This window comes from Toxotes jaculatrix, chromosome 6 (genome assembly GCF_017976425.1).
Source record: "Toxotes jaculatrix isolate fToxJac2 chromosome 6, fToxJac2.pri, whole genome shotgun sequence".
Lineage (NCBI taxonomy): Eukaryota > Metazoa > Chordata > Actinopteri > Toxotidae > Toxotes > Toxotes jaculatrix.
In genome coordinates, this window is record NC_054399.1 from 3,270,027 (window position 1) to 3,297,289 (window position 27,263).

A 27,263-nucleotide genomic window follows, 5' to 3' on the forward strand; every position below is an offset into this window, starting at 1 on the left:
GGTTTTGCATCAGATTACACTGCAAATACATGTCAAATAAGTTTTACAATGATTTTAGATTATTTATCTCTATTATTTATATATAGAAACATTTATGATAACTTTTTTATTGACTGACGAACTCAGCTGTAGAAATTAATTTGATTTTTGCTGCAGTCATAAACAAATAAACAGAACTTGAGGCTGTTAGATGCTGTACAATGCAGTTCATTCAGTATTTATGCTGCTCGGTGACATTGTGTTTGTTTGTTGTTCCATTTTGGATTTAGTAATTCTGTTTTATGTCCTGCTGTGTGACTTGTATTATGCACGTGAGGGTGCTTTGTCTCAGTAGCGATTTGCATTTTACTTGTTAAGAGGAGTGTACAGTACATGGAGGTAGGCAACTGCCTGAACTGTCTGTACGAATATTATAACAAGAGCATGAGAGGTTTTGACAAAATGCTCAGGGCTTTCATGAGGAAAGCTCATCATTAGCTCAGTGTTGAGTCATGGTAGAGCATCAGAGTTGTTTTTGTAAAATCTGTTTCATTACTTATTCAACTTATTCACTTTTAAACATTCATCTTCATAAACAGAAGCTGACAGATCTCATCAGCTCTTTGCTCATGAATTCAGTTAAATATCACAACTGTGCTGAAATGGGACTGGTCAATGAGGAGAATAAAAAGACAGATCAGAGTATGACCTATGCTACAGTGTAGCACGCTCCCACACGATTTCTCTGTTTGACATTGTACTTGGGATGAAATGAATTCAGTTCTTGTTTTGAATTTTCCATAAGGCCTGTGTTTGGCTTGATCCCAGCTCTCAAAGGGAAAAATCCCCCCACAGAGAAATATATGCACTCAGCCGTTATCAGGCAGCATTCATTGACATTCAGCCATGGTCCCTAATCTAATTTAAAAGCCAGTTGCCTCAGGCTGAGTTAGTAAGTTTGAAAGCCTTATCAAAGTAAAACAAATGGAGATTACTGGATGTGAGTGTCCTGATCTTAACAGCATATTAAGCCTGTGAGATTTTGGTTTGGTTTTAAATTAAGACATTTTCATTTTGAAAAGTTAATTATTATTAACTTGTGAACAACACTATAAATGATGGTTCATCTGCACTTTGCTTTTTATTTCATTTTGGTATTTGCCACATACTTCATCCCGGACATCTATTTATAGTGATGTGCTGTACAGGAGAGGACAATATTTCCGTCAAGGTTCATCCCTTCGAGGAAATTGGGACATATGTCTTGTCATGTCCTCTCCTGCTTTCCTCGCCCCCATTTATAGGCAGTAACACAGCTGTCACCTACATCATGTGAGGGTGTGCGTGTTTCTGAGTGTGTGTGCGAGCGGTGATCCTGTTTTTGCCCTCAGGTGCAGTCATCATGGAAAAGAAATTGCCTCTCAAAGTCTACAAATCATTCCTGCTGCTTTTCTTAATAACATTAAACAATGTCTGCTGAAGCTTTTTCACAAAACAGCACTGAATATGTGAAGAATTTGAGTGTGTGGTAATACATAGGGGTCAAGCAGAAAAAACAGGGCAGGGGCCATTGTCTTAGTCGAGGTGGAGGGGCGGAGAGCTGCCTCTTCACAGTGAGGAAATATGACCTGAGGGCTCCTGCCAGCTCCCATGAGATCACATGTGACAGAAGAGAGCCACCTCCATATAAATCTCCTTCTTTATTGCTATTTTCTTCCTCTCCTTCATCCCTCCCTCTTGCTCAATATGCAGTGTCCTCTGAGTGATATATAGATAATTCACATGTTTATTGTCAGGCCGTGTCTCACTTGCTCTCCTCTCCCTCGAGTGCTTTTGTGCTTGTGCCTTTGCTGTTACGGTTATTAGGAGTCAAAGGTCTATTCTAAATGTATTTTTTCTAATAAAAGCAATGCCTTTGGAAAAGTGCTCTCCCTCTCCCTGTGGGCTTAAAGTCTATTTTTATATGAGCCCGTGATGGGTCCATCAGTTTGCTTTTGCCTCAAGAGCAGATACAGGATATTACAAACCAAAGAAAGGTACTTGGTTGTTTGAATTTATACTATTTTATTTTTTATTTTTTGTCTGTGTAAAGGCCACATTAAACAGACATGGCCAACTGCAGCTTTCTTAAAATGCAATTTATTTACAGCTACCATAATCACATTAAATTGCATCAAGCAGGACTGAAAGTACCACAGCATCAACATCCAGTACGTGTAACGTGGCATTAGTTTGTTGGCCCAGGAATAAAAAAGCAGCTGTGTTAATGCTGAGGAAGTGAGAGGTATGGAAGATCTGCTTGCTTTCAGGAGAAAATGATGGAAAGTGTGACCACCAGATGTCCCTATTCACTCTCCGGTACTTATTCAGCTACAGTGTGTTGCAAAAATAAGAGTCAAAGTCTACCTGAGGAAGTCAAAAGACCACTTATTGCTATCTATTATGTCCATACAACAGAGCAGGGCGTCTCGTTATTGTGTCTGAGGGTTAAGGAAGAGCAACTGAACAGAGACTGCTGCTGAAATGCAACATAAAGAAAAAAGCAACACACATTTTGATGATAATTTGACTGTTCATTAACTAGAGTACCAGGTATGCTGGCTTTCGGCTAACCGCATAGCATGTCCATGGCGGTGGTCAAATAATGAAGTGAAAAACAAGTTGTTTCCCACTGTCTGGGAAAAGATGCTGCTTGACACTACAGTCATTACATATCATTACAGGATTCAGTTCACGCCCTTTTGACGCCGCCTTCCCCTGCGCCTCGGAAATTTCAGCTTCCCGGTGTAGTACTCCTCTGTCCTCAGTCCCATTTGTCGTTGGAAACGTGACATATAAATTAGCATTCTGACATAAAGCAGTTGTTTGTAATAGGCTTTTGGTTTTTCATTAAAAAGAAATGTTTGTAAACGAAGTAACTCTGTGCTTCCAAACGTTGCAGCTCAGGTAATTTGTTGTCTCGTTCGTGTGCGCTTGTCCTCTGTAATTTACCAGTTTCCCGACCGCACTGGAAGCCCACACACCACCTACCCCCCCCCCCCCCCCCCCCTCTCCGCTTGTTTCCAGCAACACAGTCCAGCAGAACAGAAGTAGCGTACTAGCATGGCGTTCGGTGCGGTCGGAGTTCCGTTGTCTCGCCTGTGTTCTTTTCATGTTAGGTTCTACCGAAGTATCTGACAGAGGTGTGTTCGTACTATACGTTGGACGCATTTAAAGAAAAACAGTCGTGTTGGTCTGTTGAATACTCCAGATAAGTGGCTAGTGGATCCCAGGTAGCTTGCTAACTAGTAACGCTAGCAAGGAGGCAAAAAAAATTGGGAGATACGGGGCAACAAGAGGAGGAGTCCTGTTTTGGAAGAGGTAAGCTGAATTGCGTTTAGTGGGCGAATTACTTTTAAGTGTTATAAGTAAATTTCTTTCTGTCCGTGAAGTTGTAGAAACATTTTTTTCCAACTACGAATGCTGTAAAAACTTCTAGTTGTTAGTAATTTATAAGGTTACAACACTGAAGTAGCCCCTTCTCTAGCGAGCCATCGTTGCTAGCAAACTTACTTTAATATACACATTGGTGGTTTTAATTTCCGGGGAAACACAACTGGGCAGAGTACTAATATCATAAAAAGTCAGACAAGTATCAGTACACGTTTTCGTGCTGTGAAGTGTTACGTAATATTGACATTTTTTTTCTCCCTACAACTCTGCACTGCTGCCGTACAAGCTTGAAACGTTTGGATTTGGATGTTATCGTTTAAATGTTTTCCTGTGGTGTTAACGGGTATATTGTTGTTATTCACCAAGTGAAGTGTGTTGTCTGCCTTCTTTGTAAATTCCTGTCTTATGTTTTCGCTCCTGAAAGACAAATCACAGCCTTTCACTCCTGTACAGCTGCTGCAAATTTCTCTCGGTTTTTTTTTTTTTTTTTTTTTGTCGCGCTCATGTCCTGTTGACCGAGCAAAAGTTCCCGGGTCCGGGGATCTAAGATCACAGTTACCAGGTGTAGTTATCCGCTTCGTTTTAAATTAGATTAACTTGGCCAGTCAGTCCCTTACTCTGTAATGCTGTCAGCGCATTATTTAAATACAGAGTTAAACGTGACGTGATTGTGCCAGTTTTTCTTTGTGATTGTCTGAATTTCTCGTGCAAACAACAAATAAAACAACACTACTCAGTTTCAGCCATATGTGATGCCTGTTGTATTCATACTGTGACCTATTTCTTGCCAGTACAGTTGATTAATATGCATGTCTTGACCCTCTTTTGCAGCTGATGCAGATGCCATGGCAATAGCCGAGGTATGGGAGTGACGTGACAGTGCTGGTCCTGCTTCCAAACAAAACCCTTATCGGCGTCATGTTTTTCTGCTGAAGTCAAAGCAGAACACACAGAGAATGGACGAGTCAGTATTGTTGGATTTGCTCGAGTGCCCTGTTTGTCTGGAGCGTCTGGATGCCTCGGCAAAGGTTCTTCCCTGTCAGCACACCTTCTGCCGCCGATGCCTCCAAGGCATCCTAGGCTCACGTGGAGAGCTGCGCTGCCCAGAGTGCCGGACGCTGGTGGAGTGTGCCGTGGATGAACTCCCCAGCAACATCCTCCTCGTGCGCCTTTTGGATGGCATCAAGCAGAGGCCTCGAAGGGCCGGCCCTGGGGCTGGAGTCTGCACAAATGGTACGTCTGGAGCTGTGGCCAGAGCGCACGGCAGGGACCAGGGCTCCAGGGACCAGGGCACCCCAGGAGCACAACCCCAGCGAGCTCAGGCTAAGAGCACCCTTGTCCGGGTTAGTATACTCACAGTGACTAAACATGGATCAGTGAGCATGAATCTGAGTTTCCCATTGTTAGGGTCAAGCTGAAACAAAACAGAGAAAATCTGTGTGGATTAAAAGCAGCATGTTGCATTACTGGCTCTCTAATCTTTGCTGCGGATTAAGTGTTATCATGGTGATCCGAGAGCCAGCCAGTTGACTAGCAGCCCAACATTACTAATGGCAGTGATTGAGAGCAGTTAATAGTCGAGCCAACAAATGATTCTGCTCTCTGTGCCGACTGCAGCCGGGCTTCTTCCCGTAAGAAGGGCTCGCAGTTCTCTCTCAGCTGCTAACAATGCCATATGCCAAAGTCTTTCTTACGCTTGGGATCCTGCTGTAGTGTTTCTTGTGAATGTACATGAGAAATTCAGGATGGGACGACAGGGTGGTTGTTTTATTTGCACAACTGAAAGGAGTTGTATAGTACAGTAGTAGTATTATGTATACAGATGAGCGAGGCGGGCTTTTAAACACAGGCAAGAAGGAAAATAACGCCTTCTTTTTCTCTAAGCTCCTGAAAGTCCAAGGAAACATGATGACATTAAGGCATCAATATTTCTGTTCTTAATGGTTATGTGGAGACACTTATGAGATGAAAGCAGATGCTGAAGCCAACAGATTTCATGGCATGTCTTGTTTTAGAGTACTGGTGCTATTTTATGTCATTTATTGAACCATTAACTCTAATGAAAACTGATGTTTCTCTATTGTTTACACAACTTTGTGGAAAAATCAATACTCTATATTATTTCTTCTACTGTATGTATTGGTTATTAGAGTCACAGTCACACTTTGAGCTGCTGCTGTTTGGTATGGAAACATAACATGACAGAGAAAAGAACAAGTAAATAATATTGTCTCGGCACCTTGTCAAGATCTGAAACAAATTTTAGTGTTTGAACGTACATACACTCAAACTTCTCTTAAGGCAGTATTTGTAATGGTATGGTTCCAGTGTTATTGAACATTTCAAAACCAGACCCCTAAAAAATGTGAGCAAGTAAAAAAAAAAAATGTGGATGACCCATGGGCCCCTCTTTGAGCAGTTCTGGTCTCCACGTAGGGAGGATAGAGTAGATGAAAAGGTCATGGTCCTGAGTAGAATCATTGGAATGTCAAAGTGCTGATAATGTATCTGCCTAGCCGTGCAGGTACGAAGATCAGAGACCTTGCTGTAAATCGCTACTGGGGGACCCGCCTCATTTGCCATTCGATCACTTCAGAGGATCCGTGCTCATTTCAAAGCTGTTTGCGCGTCGCGGAATTTCCCTCGACTCTGAAAAGCCTGTTTGTTGGTGATAAAAAGGTGGACACTTGAAACTGCCGTATTGTTTCACCGCTCTAATGTTTTTAAGATTGACAGTTGATTACATTCCCCCAATGCAGGCATGGAGGGTGCAGCGCTCCCAACATGCACACACTATATCAAAGTGTTGTGTGACCGTGTGTGTAACTGTGAAGTCCATTTAAAGGTTCTTTCCTATTTTCCTTGCATTTCCTTTTGCACGATGTCATGTTACTGACGAAGAGCGTGTCTCAGGTCTGTTCTGTCGTCCTAAGGCATTCTGCTGATGACAGAGAACAAGAAAAGACATGGTTGTGCAGGTGTAACGTTTTCAGAACATAAAAGACAGAGATCAAAGCTCTTGCTGATTGCCCAGCCTGATCTCTGGTTTGTGCTTCATGGGGACTGAGCGCCTCACTGCCCCTGGGTGACTCCCTCAGTCCCACTTCTTTATTGTTAGTTCTCCTTCCCCTGAATTTTGGGGTAGTTTGAAGCAGCTCCTTTGGTGCCATGCCCCTGTTCAAGCAGAGCTCCACCTCCAATTCTTATATGGCCAGAGAATGGCTCGGAGGGGAGAGCGGCGGGGACTGCCTGACAGATGCACAACAGGGTTTTGTTTTGGTTCCCCTCTGATGTTACTGACTGACCGACACTTGTAGAGTGGCCAAGGGAGATTGTGTGTGTATGGAAGGCCACCAGTAACAGAAGCTGATGAGTGTTAAGTGAAGGCGTCAGGACCAAAAGGGTCAAATGTTTAGTGAGTAACCTCGCACAGTCAGCTTTCTGCCCCTCCTCTTACCATCTCCAGGGCTGCAGCACTTGTTTGACACTCTGCCCTGGCATTTCTTTGATGCGGGAAATGAAAAGGCTTGTCTTGAATGTAGCGCTGTGGTTTCCTGGCCCTTCACAGTCAGGCTGATGACTCACCTCCACGGTGCTCCGTTACATGGATGTTTTGTCTTCCTCTCGCCCTTGTTGACTCATATAACACAGTATTTTGTTCGCACAGATTGAGAGCAGATAGCTCAGTGGTATTTTTTGCGTGAGAGTGAGTAAAGCCATTGGAGCTGTCTGGAAGTCAGAGGTCAGGGTTCAGGAGTCATGTCAGTCAGGGGTCGGAGCCAATGAGGGAGAGGGAAGAAGAATTAGAGAGATTTCTGTGGATGTCTTCAGTTATCATTACGGTGCCCTGGAGAGTTTAGCTTGTTCTCCCACAGACTTAAAATAGAGCTTTGTTTATGGTAATTTCTGCCATTGTTATAAAAGCCTTAGTGTTTATTTTTAATGGTGTTGTACATTAGAGTTTAGGTTACATTTAGCGGCCCAATAGGTGCATTAACGATAAGAACATCACTCAACTAACGATTGGATGTGAACGTGTTGCTACGTGTATGTGTGTCTGTCTTTGTGTGTTTAGTTGATGGGAAATGAGACACTATTCTTTTCCAAGCTCTTGGGGATGTAATTAGGTCATTGTCTCATCTTTGCTAATGAGCGCTTTACACACAGAAAGTTTTTTTTTTTTCTCTTTTTATAGGCCTCTCATGTTCGATAGCCCCCTCCTCCTCCTGCCATTATTTCTCATCATCTTCAAACCCCCTGAATTGATTCTGTACAAACAGGAAGTAAACACAGCCTTTGAATCTGGTATTATTTACTACTGATAGAAGGAAGCTGTCCCATGTCTTGTTGCCCACAAGTAAAACTGCAAACGTTTTTTGTTCCTCGGTTATTTTTAAAATACAGTTGCGGTGTGTTTTGTCCTGTCGTTTGTAGTTGATTTACTTCTTCAGAGAAAAAGAATGTTGTTTATGGGTTCCTTATGTGGAGGTATCTTATTAAAATTCCTGTGCGCCTCCCTCGTCTGAGGTCGATGAGTCACGCTGGCCCTCTTTGATGACATCATATTGTTGTTGAAGCCTTCCCTCTTGGCCGGCTGGCTGACCTCTGCCTGCGCGACAGAACCCCATCATTACACCCTCACACTGCCCACATACTGGCAAACTCATACTTACAGCTTTCCACTGGGAATTTTTCAGGAGGGCTTTTTGGTCTGTTCGTTCCTGCTCTCTCAACACGCTCACACTTTTCTCTAGCCTCCTCTGTATTTCCCACGGAGGTCTACAAGTAGTCGTGACCTTCTGGACAGTGCGTGTCAGGGATTTTGGAGCCACCTGTAATTTTCTCTTATGAGACACAAGCTGTATTTTTTCTTTCCCATATTTCTGCCTCGTACCTCCTCCCTCCTAGCTGTCTAAATCCAGACTGGAGCCTGTTAAAGGTCTAATGAGATTAGAGTTTATTAGACAGTGAGTCGGCACTGCTCCCTGTTCTCCTCTTACTGCTGACTGCTGACTCTCATTCTGAGGAAACAAAACACTTGTTATTTTGTGCAGCAACCTGTGTCTACGTCTGTGGTTGTCACTATGTATTTTTACATACTTACCTGATATACCTTAAGTCAGTTTGTCTCTTGTTGAGAAGTGCACTTTTTCAGTGCCAGGTTGTAGGTAATATTTTTTAAATGCATGGTTTCTGACTGTGTTGTTAACTTAAGTATCTAGAAAGCAGGTAAATAATAAGGTATTTTCACACTACCAACTTGTAATGGAACATAAAATTGTGGAACCCAGACGGTTGCAGGTCCAGTCGTAAGTCCTTTTCTTACACTGCCAATCCTGCACAAGCTCTCAGTGGAGTGGTGCCCATGCCGTCATACACTGAGCAGGAGGAGGGGTACCTAGACGAGTTGACAGTCTACTGCACTGCTAACATAGATAGACAAACACATCCATCATCACTTTCACACCTATTTGCAATTCTCTCACCCCTTACAGTTCTTACCATGTTTTGGAAAACATACAGTGAGCAAGTGGTCTGTTATGCTGTGGGTAATTATTGTCCTCCGTTTGTGTTTACATAATTCCCAAGGAGAAGTTCAAAAGACCTAATCATGGGATTAAGGTGCAGCCATAGCCTCCTCATTGTAGGGTAACACTGTTCCCCTGACGGAGGGTGTGTGCCTGTTTCTGTCTTTTTTGGACTTTCGAGATTTTCCATGCACATGAACGGAAGAGTAGTCTTGTTTTGTTCAGTCTCCTTTCAGCCTCTTTTCCCCAGACAGAGTAGGATGTTTTGTGTTTGTGAGCAGTTGCAGGCCACTGTCTCTCCTCTAAACACTGGGCTTGTCCAGTCTCGTCCCACTTTGCCAGTACACGTTCAGCGTCTCCTTAAAGTATCAACATGTATTTATTTTTACTTTCTGTCTTCTGTTCTTTCCTTTTAGACATGCGATGTGGTTTGTTGTCTCACAGGTAAATGTGTTGATTTTAGGATGGTAGAGGTCTGTGCCTGTCATGTGTAAATAAGGTCTGTGCTTCCGTTGATAATCTAGCGTGCAGTGACGTGCCCCTGCATCTGAAAGCCCCGGGGCAGACTCAGCTGCAGCAGCTGGATCTTGTTGCAAGACATTGTTTCATAGTCACACAAAGTGTTGGCTATGTTAGGCTGCTGGGCTGTCTGGATATCTATGTGAACTGGTGATTGCATTTAAAGCCGTTGTATAGGTTTTGTTAACAAAGCTGTGGTAACGTTTGTTATTTCCAGCGGTTTTAAGACTAAATTCTGGGTGGTCCAACAACCAAAAATGCCACATTTGCCAGTGGCCCACTCCCCCCTCCGCCTCTTCCGTCCATATCTCATCTCCTGCCAAGTCTGTCAGCATGACAATAGTAAGAGAAGCAGCCATGACCTTCTTTACCATGGTACCGTCACACCTGTGGGAGCCAGCAAAAACCTTTCTTTAGTGCTTGTTTAATGTGTGTGGTCCAGTGGCCAAGTTCCTTGGGAAAAATGTTTTGTGGACCAACTCTTATCAGCTGTTTGTTTTACAGGCCATGTTGAGTGTACTTGTCCTCATATAATAATGAAAATTACATCAGTAACATTAAAAAAAACATTTATTAACTAGTCTCCTGGCTTGGGTGTTAAGTATTGACACCAAATTATTTTACAAGTGTTTTCAGTGGAATTTATTCTTTTGGCTGTTTTGTCAGCTGTTTGACAACATGTGTCCCTTTGTGTCCCTCCCCTATTCCCAAGGTGCCCCTAATACCTGCCTGGCCTTAACAGAGCAGTTTGACCTCTCGCCCTGTGTTGTGATTGGCGGGACGGGATTGGTCATCCATGGGCCGTTTGACTGCTGGCATGTTAAGTGTTGAGTTCCCATCCCTGAGGCAGAATCACGATGTGCTGGGAGTTTCGTTTTCAGTTGTTTGACCTCTAACCCAAGAGCTACCACTGGCTCCTGATACATCGTAAAGCAGCAGCGGCTGCCTCTGTCTCACCTTTCTGATCTGTGAGAGATCTGAGTGTGGTCCCAGATCTCCTCCTGAGATGAGGAAAAAACGGATTCTTTCAAACATTTTGAACATTTTCTTCAGATCTCTGGCCTTTCTTCCGTAAGCCGCTTGTATTTGCTGTTCTGTTATGTGCATGTGTTATGTGTAAGGTTTCCTGTTTTTCTGTGAGGCCCAGAGGTGCAGTTAATCTGCATTTGTCCCCTGGGTGACATCTTTCCACGCTGTGAGAAGGCACTGGGTATCCGCTGTTGAGTCCAGAGGATGAAGTGTTGCGTACTTTAACTCCAAGCGATTATCTTTTTTTTTTTGTGTATCTGCTTTAATATGAACAGTATGAATGTTACTGCTCAGCCACGTTATATGTTGCTGTTCCACACTTACTTGTTATCAGAACAGTATTCTCGATCAGAAAAGGCTTTAGACTGCTACATAAGATATAGTTTATATGGTTGTTTATAAGGCTGTTTGTCAGTCAGTGTTCAGTGGTTTGGATGTAAAGAAAGTACAACTGAACTTATATGGGAAAATGAGTTGCAGGATTAAGTTTAGAGAAGATCATTTTATCAAGATTTTTAGTCCTAATATCCTGATATGTCAATTTTGTTTATCATTCCAGTCCTACAAGAGATGTAGGACTGCAGCTAACAAATATGTTTATTTTTATTTATTGATTCATCTATAAAATACTAGAAAAAGTAAATCTAAAGCCCCATGTGATGTCTTTGGAAACTTTTATTTATTTATTTGTCAGCCCATCAGTCAAAAATCTTAAGCTACTGAGTTTACAGTCATAAAAAACAGACAAGCAGAAAATCCTCACATTTGACGAGCTGTGACTCTTTTTTCTGTAACACTTTATATTTCATTTTTCAAGATGGTATGCCAAAATCTTGCCTGAGTTCTCAGTTACTCTACATGTGTGGGGTCTCTTTGCTGCTTTGCTGACAGTGTGTGATTAATTATTGAAGTGGACTTGAATAGGAGAGAGCCCTGACAAAGACTTGGGTTTGGGTTGGGGGGGGGGGGGGGGGGCTTTCTGCCATAATATACTTTTTGCGCTCGTATCCCACCACAAGCACTGACTAGAGGATTACTTTGACATTTGTATCCAGTCATAACTGTTCTGATTAGAGTCGAATGCACCTTGTTTTCCACAGACGCACACCTAGCCCTCTGTGAGTTTGGTCTAGCGGAGCCAGGGCAGTGTTTGTTTAAATGAGTCACCGACCGATTTTAGATCCATGAGGGCCCATTATTCTGTACACACCCACAAAAACACAGGTGTGTAGTCAGTACACAAGCAGGCCTGTGACAACGCTGTGTTGAAATGTCAACGCAGGTTTTAACCAGTCAGCCTGTGTTTGTTTCTATGCTCCGTGGTAGACAGGTGTGATGTTCGTGCTGATTGCGTCGAGGAGAGGCCCATTAGCTTTCATGTATGTGGACGTCCTGATCAGTTTTAGAGGCACTAACATCTGTGTCTCCTTTCTCTCCAGTGAGTAATGGTATTACTGTGGGCTGAGTAACCACAACAGCCTGGGATTTTTGCAGTGTGAGTCTGTGCCAGCAGAATTATCTGCTTGTCAAATGTCTCCAGCCTTATGGGCCCTGCCCATATGTTTTCCTCTGATGGCTAATGTGGCCATGACCATGATTCCTTACAAATACTCATTTTCTTTTATACTCCCAGCGCTGACAATATAATTTGGCCAGTTTTGATGCTTAACATTTCTCACTATAAAGCACAAACTGAAGCGAACCTCCATCAGAACAGGACCGACACACACTGCTGTATTAATGTATCACGGTTCTGTTAAGACCTAATCACACATCACACCTTTGCCAAAGACCAAGAAGCCAAACTTGGGTTCCCAAACTCAGAGTTCCTCAGACTCGCTGTTGCTCCGGTACGTGATGCTTTACTTAGCGTTGAGTGGAGATGAAGGGAAGCTAGCAGCTACGCGTGACATCTGGGCTGAGTCGAGGGCGGAATGGACAAACGCACTCACACACTCTCTTAAGAAAGTGAAAAATGGCCAGTGCTGTGCTGCTTCTTGAGTCAGAGAACAGACGCAGTATTTGTGCCTTGGCCCTTTGCCAGGACTGTGTCAATATCCTGGCTTTGTTTGTCCACTGTAGAGGCGTACAAATACCAGCCAATGCAAGCAAATGTTCCTCAGTTGCCCACTAGACTGACACACAACACTGGACAATTGAAAGATAAGCATAAGCACATGAGAAACAGTCAGACGTTTTAACAAAGATGAAACAGAGGTTATTACAGCCGGTTTTATTCCAGATTCTGCAACGTACAGCATAGGCAGTCGTGACAAACATCGCCTCTCGCCTCTCAGGGTGTTCCCAACATGCAACACCCTGCGTAAATCGAAGTCAGCCTGAGCAGAGCAGAGCAGGTGGCTCACCCTGAATGACTTGGAGAAACAAAAGGCCACAGACACTGCACGCTTTCACCAGCACAGTGGAGAGTAATGTGAGGAAATGCTTAGTATTCAGCTCATAATGACTGCTCCCCAATACACAGATACTGTGACATTTGTGAACTAATCCCTCTGTAGCTTAGATACAAGCTAACTTCCTCTGTGCAACACCTCTCTTAGTGCAAATCCAGGTTATTAAATACTTGAGACAGAGTCGCGCCCCTTGCAGATATTTGAAATAATGCTTTTTACCCAAATAGTCTATTGATTAGTGAGCTGCTTACTGGTGGTGCGTGAAAACTTTTTCATTGCAACTGTCTGAGGCAATGTTAACTCGCCTCCAGCCCGGTGTGTTTAAATAATTCTTCAGTGTGATCAGAGGTTGTGTAACAGATTAAAAAAAAAAACACCCAGTGGGCAACATGCTTATGTGTACTTACATTTGCATTTGTTTGACTGATTTCTTGGTCTGTTAAACATTTGAAATACACACAACATCATTTTGAATGTTTATCATGTGATTTTATTCGGTGGCGCATCACTTCCTGCCTGCCACAGTTGTCCATGCATTACTAGATTAGCTAGCGCTACTGACCCAGTGTGAGTGTGTCTGTGTCGCAGAACCACATTGTAGGTACAGGATGGAAAGCCTTGCTTCCTCTCCTTGCCTCACTTTCTTTTCAGCCTTTTGATCTCTCACGGTTTCTCTGCCCTTCTCTCTCTCTCTGGCTTGCTTTCTGGCTTTCTGGCTCTCTCTGTCTGCGCTGAAATGTGAGTGGGTTCCTGTGAGAGCTATTGTTAAGCCCAGTGTATGAACTGGCACAGAGTTAAAGAGATCTGTTCTTTCAGTTTTTAGTCAGACAAGCAGACTGGGTGATCCCAGGGCCACCCAGCACCAGCCTTCATCCCTCATCTGAGGCCAGCCAGGTAAAGAAAACCAGCCCGTGCACAACAGGCTACACGAAGAGATGTGCCAGTTCATGTGCATGTGGTTTCGTGTAATTGCATTTTCTCAGTAGAGCCTGCCCATAGTCCCAAAACACACGAGAGCTTCATGAAAACCGCATGTGTGAGAGCTCTACAGTGTGTGCATTTGCTCTCCCACAAATCCATACTCCCTTCCTGTTGAGATGGCTTCTTTCTGATGACTAATCTATAGCTTACTAAGTGCACTCAGCTCAGAAATATCTTGATTGTATGTCCATGTGTTTTCATAGACCCTCCCCACCACCACCACCACCACCTTAAGGCCCAAATCTCAGTGTACTTCCTGGTTTTGCACATGGCAGCCTCATGAGGCCTGTACCCCAACTCCAAGAACGATGGCTTTGATCGTGAGCGGGATTCTCATGAGCCCCCGGGGCCTATAGCTCAGGGTCAGGAACTGGCAGTTAAACTATAGATGGTTGGGGTCAGTGAGTGGCCACTCCTGAGATGTGTTTTGTAACTGGCAATCGAGGACGTAGAGGACATTGTGTCTCCTAGTATAAACATGTTAAACTAACTTAGAGATGTCTTCACTGACCTGGGAACATGGACGAACATGAGGAGGAACAGGAGGACAGTTTTGAGGGCTTTCGAAAACTTCCTGTTCTTCTCACATATGATCCAAGCTTCCATCTGGCCTCCAGGCTGCTCTGAGTGTTTTTCATGCCTGTAGACTAATGTGTGGGACCTCATTTGGTATGTAGTGAGGGAAACAAACAAGCACAGTGAGCTGTCATGGAGTAAAGCTCTGGGAAAGCTTGAATGGTTAATTGCCTCTTTCTTTCCTTGCAAAACACAGTCAAGTAGATAAAGGATTCAGCACACAGTGGGGCTGAGTATCACTCAGATTTTATGGATTCTGAATTCTGCTTGTTGATTCTGTTTATTGAATTCAGGTACCGGTTGAATTCATCTTTTTTTTTGTTAATTTCATAAGTTAATTTAATCAAAATAATAAATGCATCATCACGCAGCAGTAAATGTTCTGTATTGAGTTGCACAGGTGCTTTACAGGTGGGTTTTGTTACCTTTGTACAAAGTCAGGCTCGCGGTTCCTCCTTGTGTCCAGTCTTTATGATAAGCTTAGCTGACCTGCTACTTCATGTTGTCATCGAACTTTTGGCAAGAAAGCAAATAAAAATGTTGAACTATTTCTTTGAGGTGATTTAACTTCACCACTGCCCTGAAACCCCACCGCTGCACCCTCACCCACAACTGGACACTGGCCGGATTCTGAATGACTCTCTTTCATAAGATTCACTACACTGTCAGAAGACCCATAAATAGCCAAAAATAAAAGTGCTCCTGTGTGGAGTTTCCATAGAAACCAGAGAATGGAGGTTTTTCTTTTGTCTCAGACTGAGAGGGAGACAACAGCTCCAGATGAGTAGGCTGTGTCAGGAGCTTCGGCTGTGACAAGAGCTGCTCGCCTGAAGATCTCTTTGGGACAACATAATGTGAATGTCAGCAAATGTCACTCCTTGATGGAGTTATATTTTTGGTGATCCTCGTGTTTAAGGTTTTTTTTTAAATCTCAGTATTCAGTATTGTTAAATGTGTTTAATTTGATGTATTTATATGAATAATTCTGAAATAGTTGGAGCATCAAAATAACATTCCCAAAAATACAACCATGTATAATTTCAGCCTCTGTTGAATTGTTTGCTTGATTAGTTTTGATGATGACATCTAAAACGGTCTATTTCTGGCTCCTGGCTTTCATAAACGTGATATTACCGCCTTTTTCTGGCTCTGTTTGCCTGTGGCCCAGTTCCTGTACTGTAAACCAAGAAACCCTGTGATTTTTAGACAGAGTGGGGAGGCGGTGAAAGAAGTCTGCTGTACAGCGGCCATTAAAAAGGCCATTAGGAATCAATTTAAAGTTATGCAGCTCTAATGGAATCAAGATGGCCCATGCCTTCAGAGTTCCTCACGCCCATCATGTGTCAATGCTTGTGCTACGGTGTTGGTGGCAAGATCTTCAGTAAATACAGCAAATTGGTAATGAACAACAAATGTCCTATGACCTGACCACCTGGTCAGCGTGGCAGATGCGACTCGTGCTCTCTCTGGTAGAACGTCGGACATGTCTTGGCCTGGTTATGTTTGTAGAAGGGCAAACCAGACAGACTACCCCCCACCCCCCACCCCTCACACACTGTTTTGCCAGTGGTGCCCCCTGCTCATTCCCCACCCCATGCAGAGATCCTGGAGGTGTCCATATGGAAATGGAGTCATGTCTGGCACGTACACATAGGGGGTAAAGGTTTCTGTCTACTGTGGTTACACACCACCCTTGGAACTGCTGATGGAGCAGAAGCTACCTGTAATCTTGATGTTTTAGCTGTAAAGAGGAGCCGCTGTAGGAGTTCAGGTTTATTCCATGGTTCTGAGCCATGTAAATAGCAGAATAATCCAACAGTGTGTTGAAACCATAGCTTTAACAGCCCAAAAAAGGAGGCCAGTTTTTTTTTAGTTTTAAAATATCTCGCAAGTATTCTTGTATAAAGGCAGCTGTTAGTGTAATTATCCCCATTTGACCTAGTCCTACCTCTGTAGCACTACATGCATGCATGCATTGTGTTTTTATGCCTGTCTGCTCACTGGTTGTTGACATTTGGTTGTGCTGTAGAGCAGAACACTAGGGTAATTCAGTTATAATCCAGTGCTGTGGAAGAGAACACTATAACAGCCAAATCCCTTTAGCACACAGGTCTAATTGCATTATCTGCAATACAGGGGTAATTGCACACACCAGCTGATGCTCTGCACATTGAACCTAATCTCTCTTTCTTTTCCTGTCGCTGTCTGTCTCTCTGTCTCTCTCTCATACACACAAGGAAAAGTTAACAGCATTAGCACTCTCTGCTGCAAGGAAATAAGCAAAAATAACAAAAGTGGAAAAAAGTTGGAAGTGTCACTCGGGGTGCAGCGTTTGAATACCGATTTCAAGCAAGGCACGCCGGCTCTGACGCTCTTTGGTGGACAAAACCTTCACTTTGTTCCCTGACATTTTCTAAAGCTGACACGATAAATGAAACTATAAAATTGTGTTGTTAAAAGACAAGTTTACCGCGTTTATCACAATAATTAGGTTTGTCTTTGTCTTGGTGTCACCAAATTACTTATCTGCCCTCTCTGCTGATAGTGCAGATGATACCAGTTCATATTTGGATAATAAAAAGTATTATTGTTTAGTTGTGTGGATTGTAATTGATGTGAGTTATAATCAGGCCACGGTGAGGTCCTTTTGTGGCCCATAGACTTCATTTTAGTTGCTAAGGGTCTAAGTGGGCTGTTGCTGGTGTGGGTAATTGTGTTCTTTAAATCCTTAAAGGGGTAGAATTCATTAGAAGTTGCCTGCAGACTCTCATTAGAGTAGCAACAGTCTGATATAGCAACCCAACAGTGGCGTATGCTGCTGTATAATTACTTCCATAAACTTTCACTACAGATGTTGAAAACAATTAGAGAGGTGGAGTGAAGAAAAAAACGTGCTCACCCCTCCTTTGACCAGAAAAATCTTATCCGATGCTTCTGGTTTTAGTCCCTGAGCTCTGGATAGGGCTTTTTCTGTGGCATAGATTCATGCAGAGATGTACCTTAATGCAGACTTACCCTGCCCCTGGGGAGGGTTTAAAAGCAATAAAGGCACTGAAGATCTGTGTACGTGTGTGTGTTTATGTGATCTGTGTGTTTGTGTTGCTTGCAGCCTTGAGATGAGACTCTTTTATGGCACTTATGTGATAGCAACTCCATAGCTCTCTTCTGTATGTTCCTGTATATTCAGTGTAGTCCCTTCTCTTCTCCAGAGGGGATGTTTGGGCAAGACTGATAGTGCTCCTTTATGCGGGTCCACTGCAGGCTCAACAGCACTGTCTCCATGGATGCAAACCGGATATTAACCCCCACAGCCGTCACCCAGCCCCAGTTTTACTCTGTCGTGCACGTTCACGAGACGGAGTAAAACTCCCCGAAGTCAGTCTCTCTTGATTTTTCTCTCCCTCTCACTATGTTAAGCCGAGTGAAACGTGGAAATGTAACTGCTGACAACTCCCCCTTTATGGGGCCAGGATAGGGAGATCAAAAACCAGCCAACGAGTAGGCAATCGGAGTGTGGGGCCAAAACATATTACCTTATCAGAAATGAATTTGTTCTGAGTTGCTAGCTAATAGAAGGGACATATTGTTCAAGTATAGTGTTTTGTACATTTAGGGTTTTATTTACTAACACCTTTTATGAGGGCAATCACTTTTACCACGTGTAAAAGAAATTACATAACAATGCTGACTTTGGACTGTGTGCAGCTACTAAAGGTTTTATTAAGTCTTGGCCTTGGTGTACAAACAAGTGCTTCCAAACGGCATTTCATATTTACCATGTAATTATGTCCCGTTGGTTTTGTGTAGCTTGAACCTGTTTTGTCATTTGAAACCAAAAAAAATGGCAGAGCTTCCACTTGTATTTGCATTTTCATCACGAATCTCCCTGCCAGGCCTGGGTGGGCTCAAAAGCCCTGTTTTCCCCTGAAAGGAGGCCCAGTTCCAGTGCAGTGTGCAGGGGGCTACAATACCCCTCCTCCCCCTTCTCTCTCCCTACAGGCTGGACCAGCAGTGCCAGAGACCGATTGGCTCTGTGCTTCAGGCTGTGTGATTCTCTGCAGCAGGGTAATGTCACCCTGGCTCACCATCACGGCTCATTCTGTACTTTTATTCTCCTCTGAGCCTTTAAACGGTTCATTAGCCTTTAACAAGACTGCAGAGCCTGCTCCAAACTCTGCTTTAACCCCTCTGTCTCTGGCTCACTCTCTCACTCTGCCGCCGTCTGCCTGAGTTGTAGACATTTTTCTTATCACGTTGTGTTATGTTCCTTGTCAACTCCGAAGCTTCAGTTCCAGAGTCGAGATCCAGTCGGTTGGTCGTGTTTGTGATTCCGATCACTGTGAAGGATGTCTAACAGCAGTGGGATAAATGGTGGGGGTCGGTTTGGACTGAATCCTTCCTCATGGACACCCACCCTGAATGGAGGACATTGATGCTTCTCTATCCTGCTACCCCCCCCCCACACTCGGTGTCCCTCTTTCCCTGGATTGTCATTCCCTGAATGGGCCTTTCAGGACCCTAGGCTAGCAGGCTGAGATACAAAACCTTCCTCTGCAAGATAAAGGGACAGGGCCCTGGGCCTTCTGAAGGCGTTAGTCAGCTAGTCAAAATCAGCCAGGCTCATCACACTTAAACTGTGAACACACAACACAGAGACCTTTTCACTACTACGGCACAAGCAGGACGGTTTGCTCTCTCTGCAGAAGCACATACTCACACGTTTGTGAACGCTTTTTGTTTGCAGTGTTAAAGAACATACTAATTTCATTTCCCATAGGGGCTGGTTTCTGCTGGATTTGGGAGTCTGTTTTGAAGTTGAATGGCTTTTACATGGACTGTTGACGAGCTTGTTGCAGTGCATTTTTTTGGCCGTAGCTTGGATATTTTCATCTCTTCTCTGGCACTGCTCTTGTACCTTTCTGTTGCTGATTAATTTTGCATGAATTCTTCAGTTTTGAACTGAGCTTGTGTCCCAAATCCACATCATATACCAAAACTAACTTCACACAGAGAAAGAAAAAATCTTTTTCAGAAGCTGGAATACTTTGATTTTTGAGATTGAAAGTTAATTCATTTATCATTTATTTTATTCTTTTTTGTTTTGTTTTGTTTGGGGGAGTTTCTTGCAGCTGTCTCACCACCGCTCTGTTCTAATTTTTAAAAACTATAAACAACAAACAGCTTTTCATTTCTGTTCTACAAGAAAAGTTGCTATGTACTGTATACCAGACACACTTAATATAGTCATTTATTCAGTGTAAATCCACTGCACTCTTATGACCGGTTAGCTATGTAGTATATTGTTCAGAACTGGAATACAACTCCTTGCCTTTATTCTTGTCACCTCTCTTTCTCAGCCCTCCCCTCATCTTACTCTCATTCTGTTTTCAGGGTGTACCCCAGCTCCCTTGTGCCAAGGCGCTCTACAACTACGATGGCAAGGAACCAGGAGACCTCAAGTTCAGCAAGGGCGACATTATCATCCTGCGCCGGCAAGTGGACGAGAACTGGTACCACGGCGAGATGGGCGGAGTCCACGGCTTCTTCCCCACCAACTTTGTCCAGGTCATCAAGCCGCTGCCACAGCCACCCCCTCAGTGCAAAGCTCTCTATGACTTTGAGCTCAAAGACAAGGAGGCAGACAAGGACTGTCTGCCCTTCTCCAAGGTGAGACAGTGAGACACTGCAACACCCACAGCTCTGCCACGTGGTCACTGCAGTAAAACAAAAATACCTCTCATTACTGTGACACTCTGTCTTCTAAGTATTCATTTTCTCAAGTTGTGTGTGTGTTAGAATGTGAGGGTTGTTAACTGAAACGCCCTGAGAAATGGTGTAGATTTTGAGCCAGGCTTCTTGATGAACAACTGTAATTAGATTGCAGAGAATGAATGACATAGAAAGCTAGGCACAACTTAACTATACAGTAGTTGAGCGGTTAGATCTGTGCAGCTGTTTGGATCGTACAGTGATGTTTTTGTATTCTGTCATCGCTTGTTTAAATGCCACATAAGCAAAAACAGAAACAAGCTTACTAAGGAGTTTTCTAAACAGAATGCCACGGCCTAGACCCCAGTGTTTTTACTCTTGGGCAAGTTCCCTTTAATAAAATACTGTCCCTGCCTCATTATTTCTGTCCAGTGTTTGTTCCTCAAGGATGAGAAACATTCTTAGTTAGCATCATCCTTAATTAGGTCCTTCCTCACGCAGTGCTGCTCTGTGTCTTGAATTTTCAGGATGATATCCTGACTGTGATCCGCAGAGTGGATGAAAATTGGGCGGAGGGAATGCTGGGAGATAAAATTGGAATTTTTCCCATCTCATACGTTGAGGTAAGACAACGGACTAGATTCTTCAACGTCTAAATATCACCAACCATTACTGAAGCAAATGCCTTGTGAAGATCAGAAAAAAACACTAAGAACCTTAAAACGTAGTCGTCTTTCCTTATATATCTAGATACTTCTCTTCCTCTTGAAATGCTCATATGTTTCATAGAACGGCTAAACATGTCTTTGAAGATTTAGACAGTCACAGTCTCTTCGTTTCTCAGCTCCACAGGTCTCACATAAAAGCTTTAGGAATAATCCAGACAGAATGAAGTAAATCTTTGCCCTTTAAAGATCATTTCATTTTTCTCTTGAAAGCTGTCAGTGTCGGTGTGCGCCCCATTGTTACGCATATCACAAACAAGCAGAAAAAAATATGTCAAAAAATCTTTTTGGCACAAGAATAGTTTCTCTGAATACAGTTTGTCTGTCTAATGTGCTGCATTGGAACGTTGTAGAAGTGACTGGAGGTTAGTCTGCGGGAGAGAATCATTTTTTCCGAAGCTGTGACAATTTTCTTTATTCCTTTTATTTGTATTCTACCATATTCATATTTTTATACACTGAGTGAGGGGTTTGAAGAATCAGAGTGCGGAGTATTTTTAATGCTATACAGAGTTTTGTTTAGCAGAATAGAAAAAAAAGTGCAGTACCCTCACGAACATGGAGCAAACCCAGAATGTTCTCTTCGTCTTGCACAACCAGTGAATGCAACCCAGTTATGTATTTATAATAATCTGCAATTGCTGTAAAAGATGAGTCTTAAATTTAGGTTGCTCACCTGGTATTTTGTTCTTAATCCTGCATGTCTGCCTTAACGTGCTGACATGTCAGTGATGAACCTGCACAGGCTCCTTCCTGGATCAGAGTGAATGCTTTGCTTTTATGTCCTAAGTAGAGGGAGCTGCTCGGGGCAACGTGTGACACCAAGTGAGAGCACCCTGTGATTAACTAAAACCTTTTTAGTGTTCCCCCTTTGATTTTTACCCTTCAGTCGCACACTACGGTGCCTGACGGGGTCACAAAGCCTGCAGAGCAGCTAGCTTAGAACCATCAGCTCCCTCAGACTCATATGTCCAGTGTAAATACCTGAAATACAGTTCAGCCACTCATGATCCCAACTGACTAAACAAAGATAGAGGTCTTTCATGACGGTCAGCTTTATTATAGATATTGACAGTTCTCATGATCATTTTAATATTCTGACCATCACCACTGCCTCATCTATATGTTATTTCCACCTTACTACCCTCTTCATTACCCCCTGCCCTCTCCTCCTCTCTCGTAGTTCAACTCCGCAGCTCGTCAGCTTATAGAGTTGGACAAGCCATCAGACTCCAGTGGAGACTCTGGTGAGGGGGCCTCTTCGGGGCCCCAGAGCAATGGTGCCCAGCGGGCAGGAGAGAAGAAGAACAGCAAGAAGCGACATTCCTTCACCTCTCTCACCATGTCCCACAAACCCATGCTAGCCCCTCCCCCTCAGCGCCACTCCATGGAGATTAGCGGGCCGGTCCTTATCAGCTCCAGCAACCCCACAGCCGCTGCCCGAATTGGAGAGATCAGTGGGGGGCTTTCCTGCAGCGCACCTTCGCAGGTAAGGCACTCCACAGGAAGGGAGAGAGTGAAGGACAGCGCCTGCTGCATTGCAGGTTGTACTCAATGTGTTGACTGAATTCAGAAAGGCGTGCAGTATGATATGTAAGCTATATTTAGCCATTCATCACATGTCTTCCCTGGCCTAATGTTTTTGTTTTTCACAGTTTGTAGTGGAGCGTAGAACATTGAAATGTACCCTCACTGTGCTGCTTATGGACCATTTAGTGTCCATATTGTGGCATTGTTTAATCCAATGTACCGGATAAGATGACTCTCTGAAACAGCTGACTCACCAGTATCCTCGTCAGCTGTGTTTAATTGCATAACTGGAGAAAAGACGACTCACAACCATGAAACTGGAAAACAGGGTCCAGCCTTCAGCTCTTTTTGTTTTCACAAGATGTTTGTAGCTTTTCAAAGGCTCCACTCTCCTTCTGTCAGCAATTAGGCTGACTTCCCTTCTCCCCATCGTACCAAACAGACCATTGCTCCATCCAAGCGTTTGAAATCATGGATGCGTGACTCCGCTCGTCCGCAAAAGCGACTCCAGCTTAGCCCTTAAAGTTTCCACACCGATCCCAACATGACTGCAGCTCGCAGCTGCTTTATGGTTGCCAGCCGCTGGAGATTGGTTTGGCTTGGTGTTAGGCATTCAGACAAGTGTTCGGCTGATTTACCTTCATCTCTGTCCCTCTGTGTCCAAAAGTGTCTACAAAGAATGATGGGTAAACAGTGTATGACATTTAATGAAATAGCTGTGTGCCATTATATGGTGATTTAGAACTATGCAACAGTAATGAATTCTTTGTTCAGCTGCTACCAAACATTTGAGAACAAATATAAAGTCTTAATAATAAGTAATAATAAGGTAAAGGTGATTTTCCCCAGGATTTCAAAATGATCTTGGTCTTATTATCTTAAATGTTGGCAGTCATGTTCACACAATAGCTGACTTTCTTTTTTTTTGTTATCCAAACAGTATAAAGACAGCTATTAAAGCCTGGTGGTTTGACAGTATTTTTCAGACAGATTTCATACCGCACACACTGACATCTGCATTGTCCCACTTCCAGGTTCTGGGAGCTTGTAGAGCTGTAGCTTGTCCTTGGGAGCTGTTTTTCTGTAATTGTCTGCCTGTGTGTGTGTGTGTGTGTGTGTGTGTCTGTGTTTTTCTCTTGAATGTACTCCCTGTGCAGTCTGCAGAGTCTCTGAAATGCTGTGTTCCAGAACTCCTTATTAAGCAGCTCAATCATTAATCTTTCAGAGGGAGACGAGCAGAGTGCTTGTCTACAGTGAAGTGGATCTTCAGGATCTTCTGCCTTATTTTTTTTTTTTTCAACCAAAACCTTTTCATGTTGATATGATTTATGTATCATCAAAGACTTCTATTCATGCAGAAGGTGTAATCATGTTTTTAATGACTCCAGACTTTCCCACTAATGATTATCAGGATACTTTTACATTTAAACTCCTATTTGTGCCTGTAAACTGATCCTCCCTGGTGACAACAGGGCTAACAATAAGTTTGATTTACAGTTCACTGTTTAATAAAAACACAAAAGAAAGTATCTCCAGGCGCTGTACGCACAGCCTCTCTCCGCTCCTCTCCCTCCCCTCACCTCGACTGATCTTCTCTCCTTCCAGCACCCAGACAAAAAAAAAAACAACAAAGGTAAGCCCCAGTTGCCTAGGGGCCTAAGTAGTCTGTCTTGGAAATAAGCACAGCTGCAACTTACCAGTGTGCTATATCAGATGAGGAGGAAATGTCAAGGGAAGAAAAGGGGCTGCTCTTGATGGATTCTAAAGAAAATTATTTGTTTTAACAGAACATATTTAACCTGTGCCTCAGTGTAGCTCATAATAATATTGTATACAGTGCAGGCGTACACAGTTACATTTTGCTTTTCCGTGGCACACCCAGTGCACAGTTGATAAGGAAGCAGTGAAGACTGAACCTGGGGTTGGTCTGCTTTGTGAGAGGTTCACCTTAAGAGGCGGCCCTGTCTGGAGCAGTCATGCATGGGAGAGAGACCACGGGCTACAGGGAGATATTGTGTGTCCAACAGTATGGCCTTGTTACTTCAACACCAGCATGACTCACGTGGATGACTGGTCGGGGAAGCCACCTCTCTTTATATGTCCAATAAAAAGTCCTGCTGGGTGGTCACCTGGTTTCCGCTGGCAAATCAGATCATGAGCCTACCATTGTGGTTATGGTTAAGGCACCGGGACACGAAGCCGAGTGTGCCGAGAGTCGTTTTCACACAGTGAAGACGAGAAATGGGAGAGTATTTTTAAAATAGTTTTGACATTTCTAAGATACTGTAGGCCATCAGACTTCCCATATTATAAAGTATGATAGCCACATGTTTTTTGCTTCCTTCCGCCTAATTAATCAGAATACAACTGATCACAATCATGTGGCGTTCACTGGAGCACGCGTCTGTTCTTCATGTGTGAGTGGAGCTTGTTCACTGCGAGGGATTCAGCATGGTGTATTTCATGGTCCATATTTTCCTTTTTTTTTCTTTTGACAGGTCCACATTTGCACAACTGGACTAATCGTGACCCCACCCCCTAGTAGCCCGGTTACTACAGCTACTGTCTTCACATTTCCCTCAGAGACAAGCTACACGTCCATCCCTGTGGTAGGTGGAATCATCTGAATGTCTTAGAAATTTCACAAATGCTGGGCTGGTTGGTGTGCTGCTCTGTTTTCAGTACTAAACAGATTAAATACCCAACCTAAAAAGTATGTGACATGTTACTATTGCTGAAGTTTTTTTCTTCTATAGATTTAGAGGCAGTTGATATGTGTGTGTATCCATTTAATAAACTTAATTCAATCCAAAACATCAAAGTTGCATAAAAACTAGGGATGGGGCTGATCCGATCCAGTCTCGGTATCGGGTTCCGATCCATGAACCGTGTCTGTGCTTTAGTGTTGTCTGCTGAAATGACTCCACAAGTGATCCCCTGCCGGCTGCTCTGCTGAGTGGCTGCAAACTGTGGAATGGACTTCCTGAATGGCGGCGTGTCTCAATGTGACGCGGAATAATGAGACACGCCGCCATTCAGGAAGTCCATTCCAGAGTCTGCAGCTAGCAGGCTAGCATTGAGCAGCACAGTGGCTAACCAACTTTTCAGCACAACGTGTCGCTGTGTGGAAATATTTTGCACTAGAAACACAACAAAGCAAGACAGCAACGTGCAATGTGTGCAAAGCCGTTGTACCGAGGGGCGGAAGCTCCGTCGCGAAGTGGTTATAAGTAGCGATTAGCTCGATGCTAACATAATATGGAAAATCCCATTGACGGGCTAGCGCATTAGCATCGGTATATCGCGCTATTAACTTTTACACACAAACGATATTTATGTGGAGAGGGGTAGTCTAAGAGAAGGTTACCCTTTATGGGTATCTCTTGAATTTAATAAATATTGACTGTTAACAGGATTTCCTGTTTTTCTGACCTTTTACTTACCTCAAGTTGCCTTTTGGGACATACATGCATACATTCGTACATGTTGTACTTGCCTATAGAGAAGATTTATTACAGCATCATGTAAATTTAACAATAATGATAATAATAATATTAAAGCAAACAGAGCTCTGGTATCGGTATTGGCAGATATTCAAATTCAGGTATCAGCATTGGATTGGAAGTGAAAAAATCGGTGTGGATCGGTGCATCCCTAATAAAAACACAGTGCATGGCAAAAACATAAGGGAATGAAAGTATACAGTACCTGTAACTGTTAAATGAACCAATTCACATAGTAATAATGACTTAAAGATGGTTGCCTTCCCTTGAGAGGATGAGTTTGTTCAGATGTGAGCATCTGCCTCACGACGCTTCCCATCAGCTGCCAACAAGCTGCAAAGTTACTTCAGGCTGTTCAGGTGTGAAACTGTGTTAATCTGTATTCTGTGTAGCTTTATTATTCAGAATTTATCAACAGCCTCCATAAAGATGATGACACTGAGGAATTTTTGAACTAAAATTAGATTTTTATACCTGTTCTGTTTCTGACACGATTCTTCTGTGGAAAAAAAAAAATCAGCACTGATGAAAATGTCAAGAGAAATCTGCAGCCCACACAAAGCAGCACGCTCACTTCCTGTCCGTGTGTACGCTCTGGCATGCGGAGTTTTATAAATGAGCAGGAATGTGTACACAAAAGGTTGAGCTCTCCGCTTCACTTGGGAACCCTACATAATGTTTTTGTACAGATGATTTCTCTAGCCTGCAGCCAACCTAATTATCTCAGCTCAAGCGTCGGCAGTGAACCGAAACGCACATCGACTCTCACACATACACATAGGTCTGTACACATACCACAGGGCTGTCTGAGTGCCACTCTCCTCCCCCATTGTGTCATGGAAGCTATTACTCTGCTGCTCAGTGCTGGCAATGTTGAGCTTGGGAAGACTCATCTTGCTCCAGGTGTAGGAGTTGTTGTCTTCACCATCGTGCTAACGTGCTCAGTTTTTCTTTCAAAAAAAAAAAAAAAAAGTTTATAGTGTTGTTTTCATGTGCTTTATGTTGACATAGCAGGTTGATGACTTAGTTTTAATCCTATAATCTAGAAGCACATGAAGCATACAAAGAAAATCTTCTAAAATCAGCATCAGCCTTTAGTCAAAAGCTTGAGTCTCTTTTGACATTACCGACGTTTGGCAAGGGAAAACATGTGAGTCAAGATGAATCCACTCATGGTTGGTTTGAGGGTTTCTCTGAAGTGTGTCTACAGACATGTTTTTCATTTCATATGGTTCCAATTAAATACTGCAATGGATTTAACATCTAGCTATGTGGTCTCCTAGCAACAAACAAACAAGCAGAATAGGAGATTCTGAGTTGCACAGGGGAAGTCAGGGA

At 43.3% G+C, this 27,263-nt stretch overlaps 1 protein-coding gene across 1 annotated transcript in view; it reads left to right on the forward strand.

Moving 5' to 3' along the window:
• The first annotated feature begins 3,068 nt into the window (after positions 1-3,068).
• The window catches only part of sh3rf1 (SH3 domain containing ring finger 1), a 30,195-nt gene continuing 6,000 nt past the window's right edge, over positions 3,069-27,263 (forward strand). The window contains exons 1-6 of the mRNA XM_041040961.1: positions 3,069-3,339; positions 4,243-4,754; positions 19,850-20,125; positions 20,695-20,790; positions 22,076-22,381; positions 24,921-25,031. Of these exons, the coding sequence (XP_040896895.1) occupies positions 4,368-4,754; positions 19,850-20,125; positions 20,695-20,790; positions 22,076-22,381; positions 24,921-25,031 (1,176 nt within the window). The 5' untranslated portion in view covers positions 3,069-3,339; positions 4,243-4,367. The remainder of the gene's footprint in view (positions 3,340-4,242; positions 4,755-19,849; positions 20,126-20,694; positions 20,791-22,075; positions 22,382-24,920; positions 25,032-27,263) is intronic.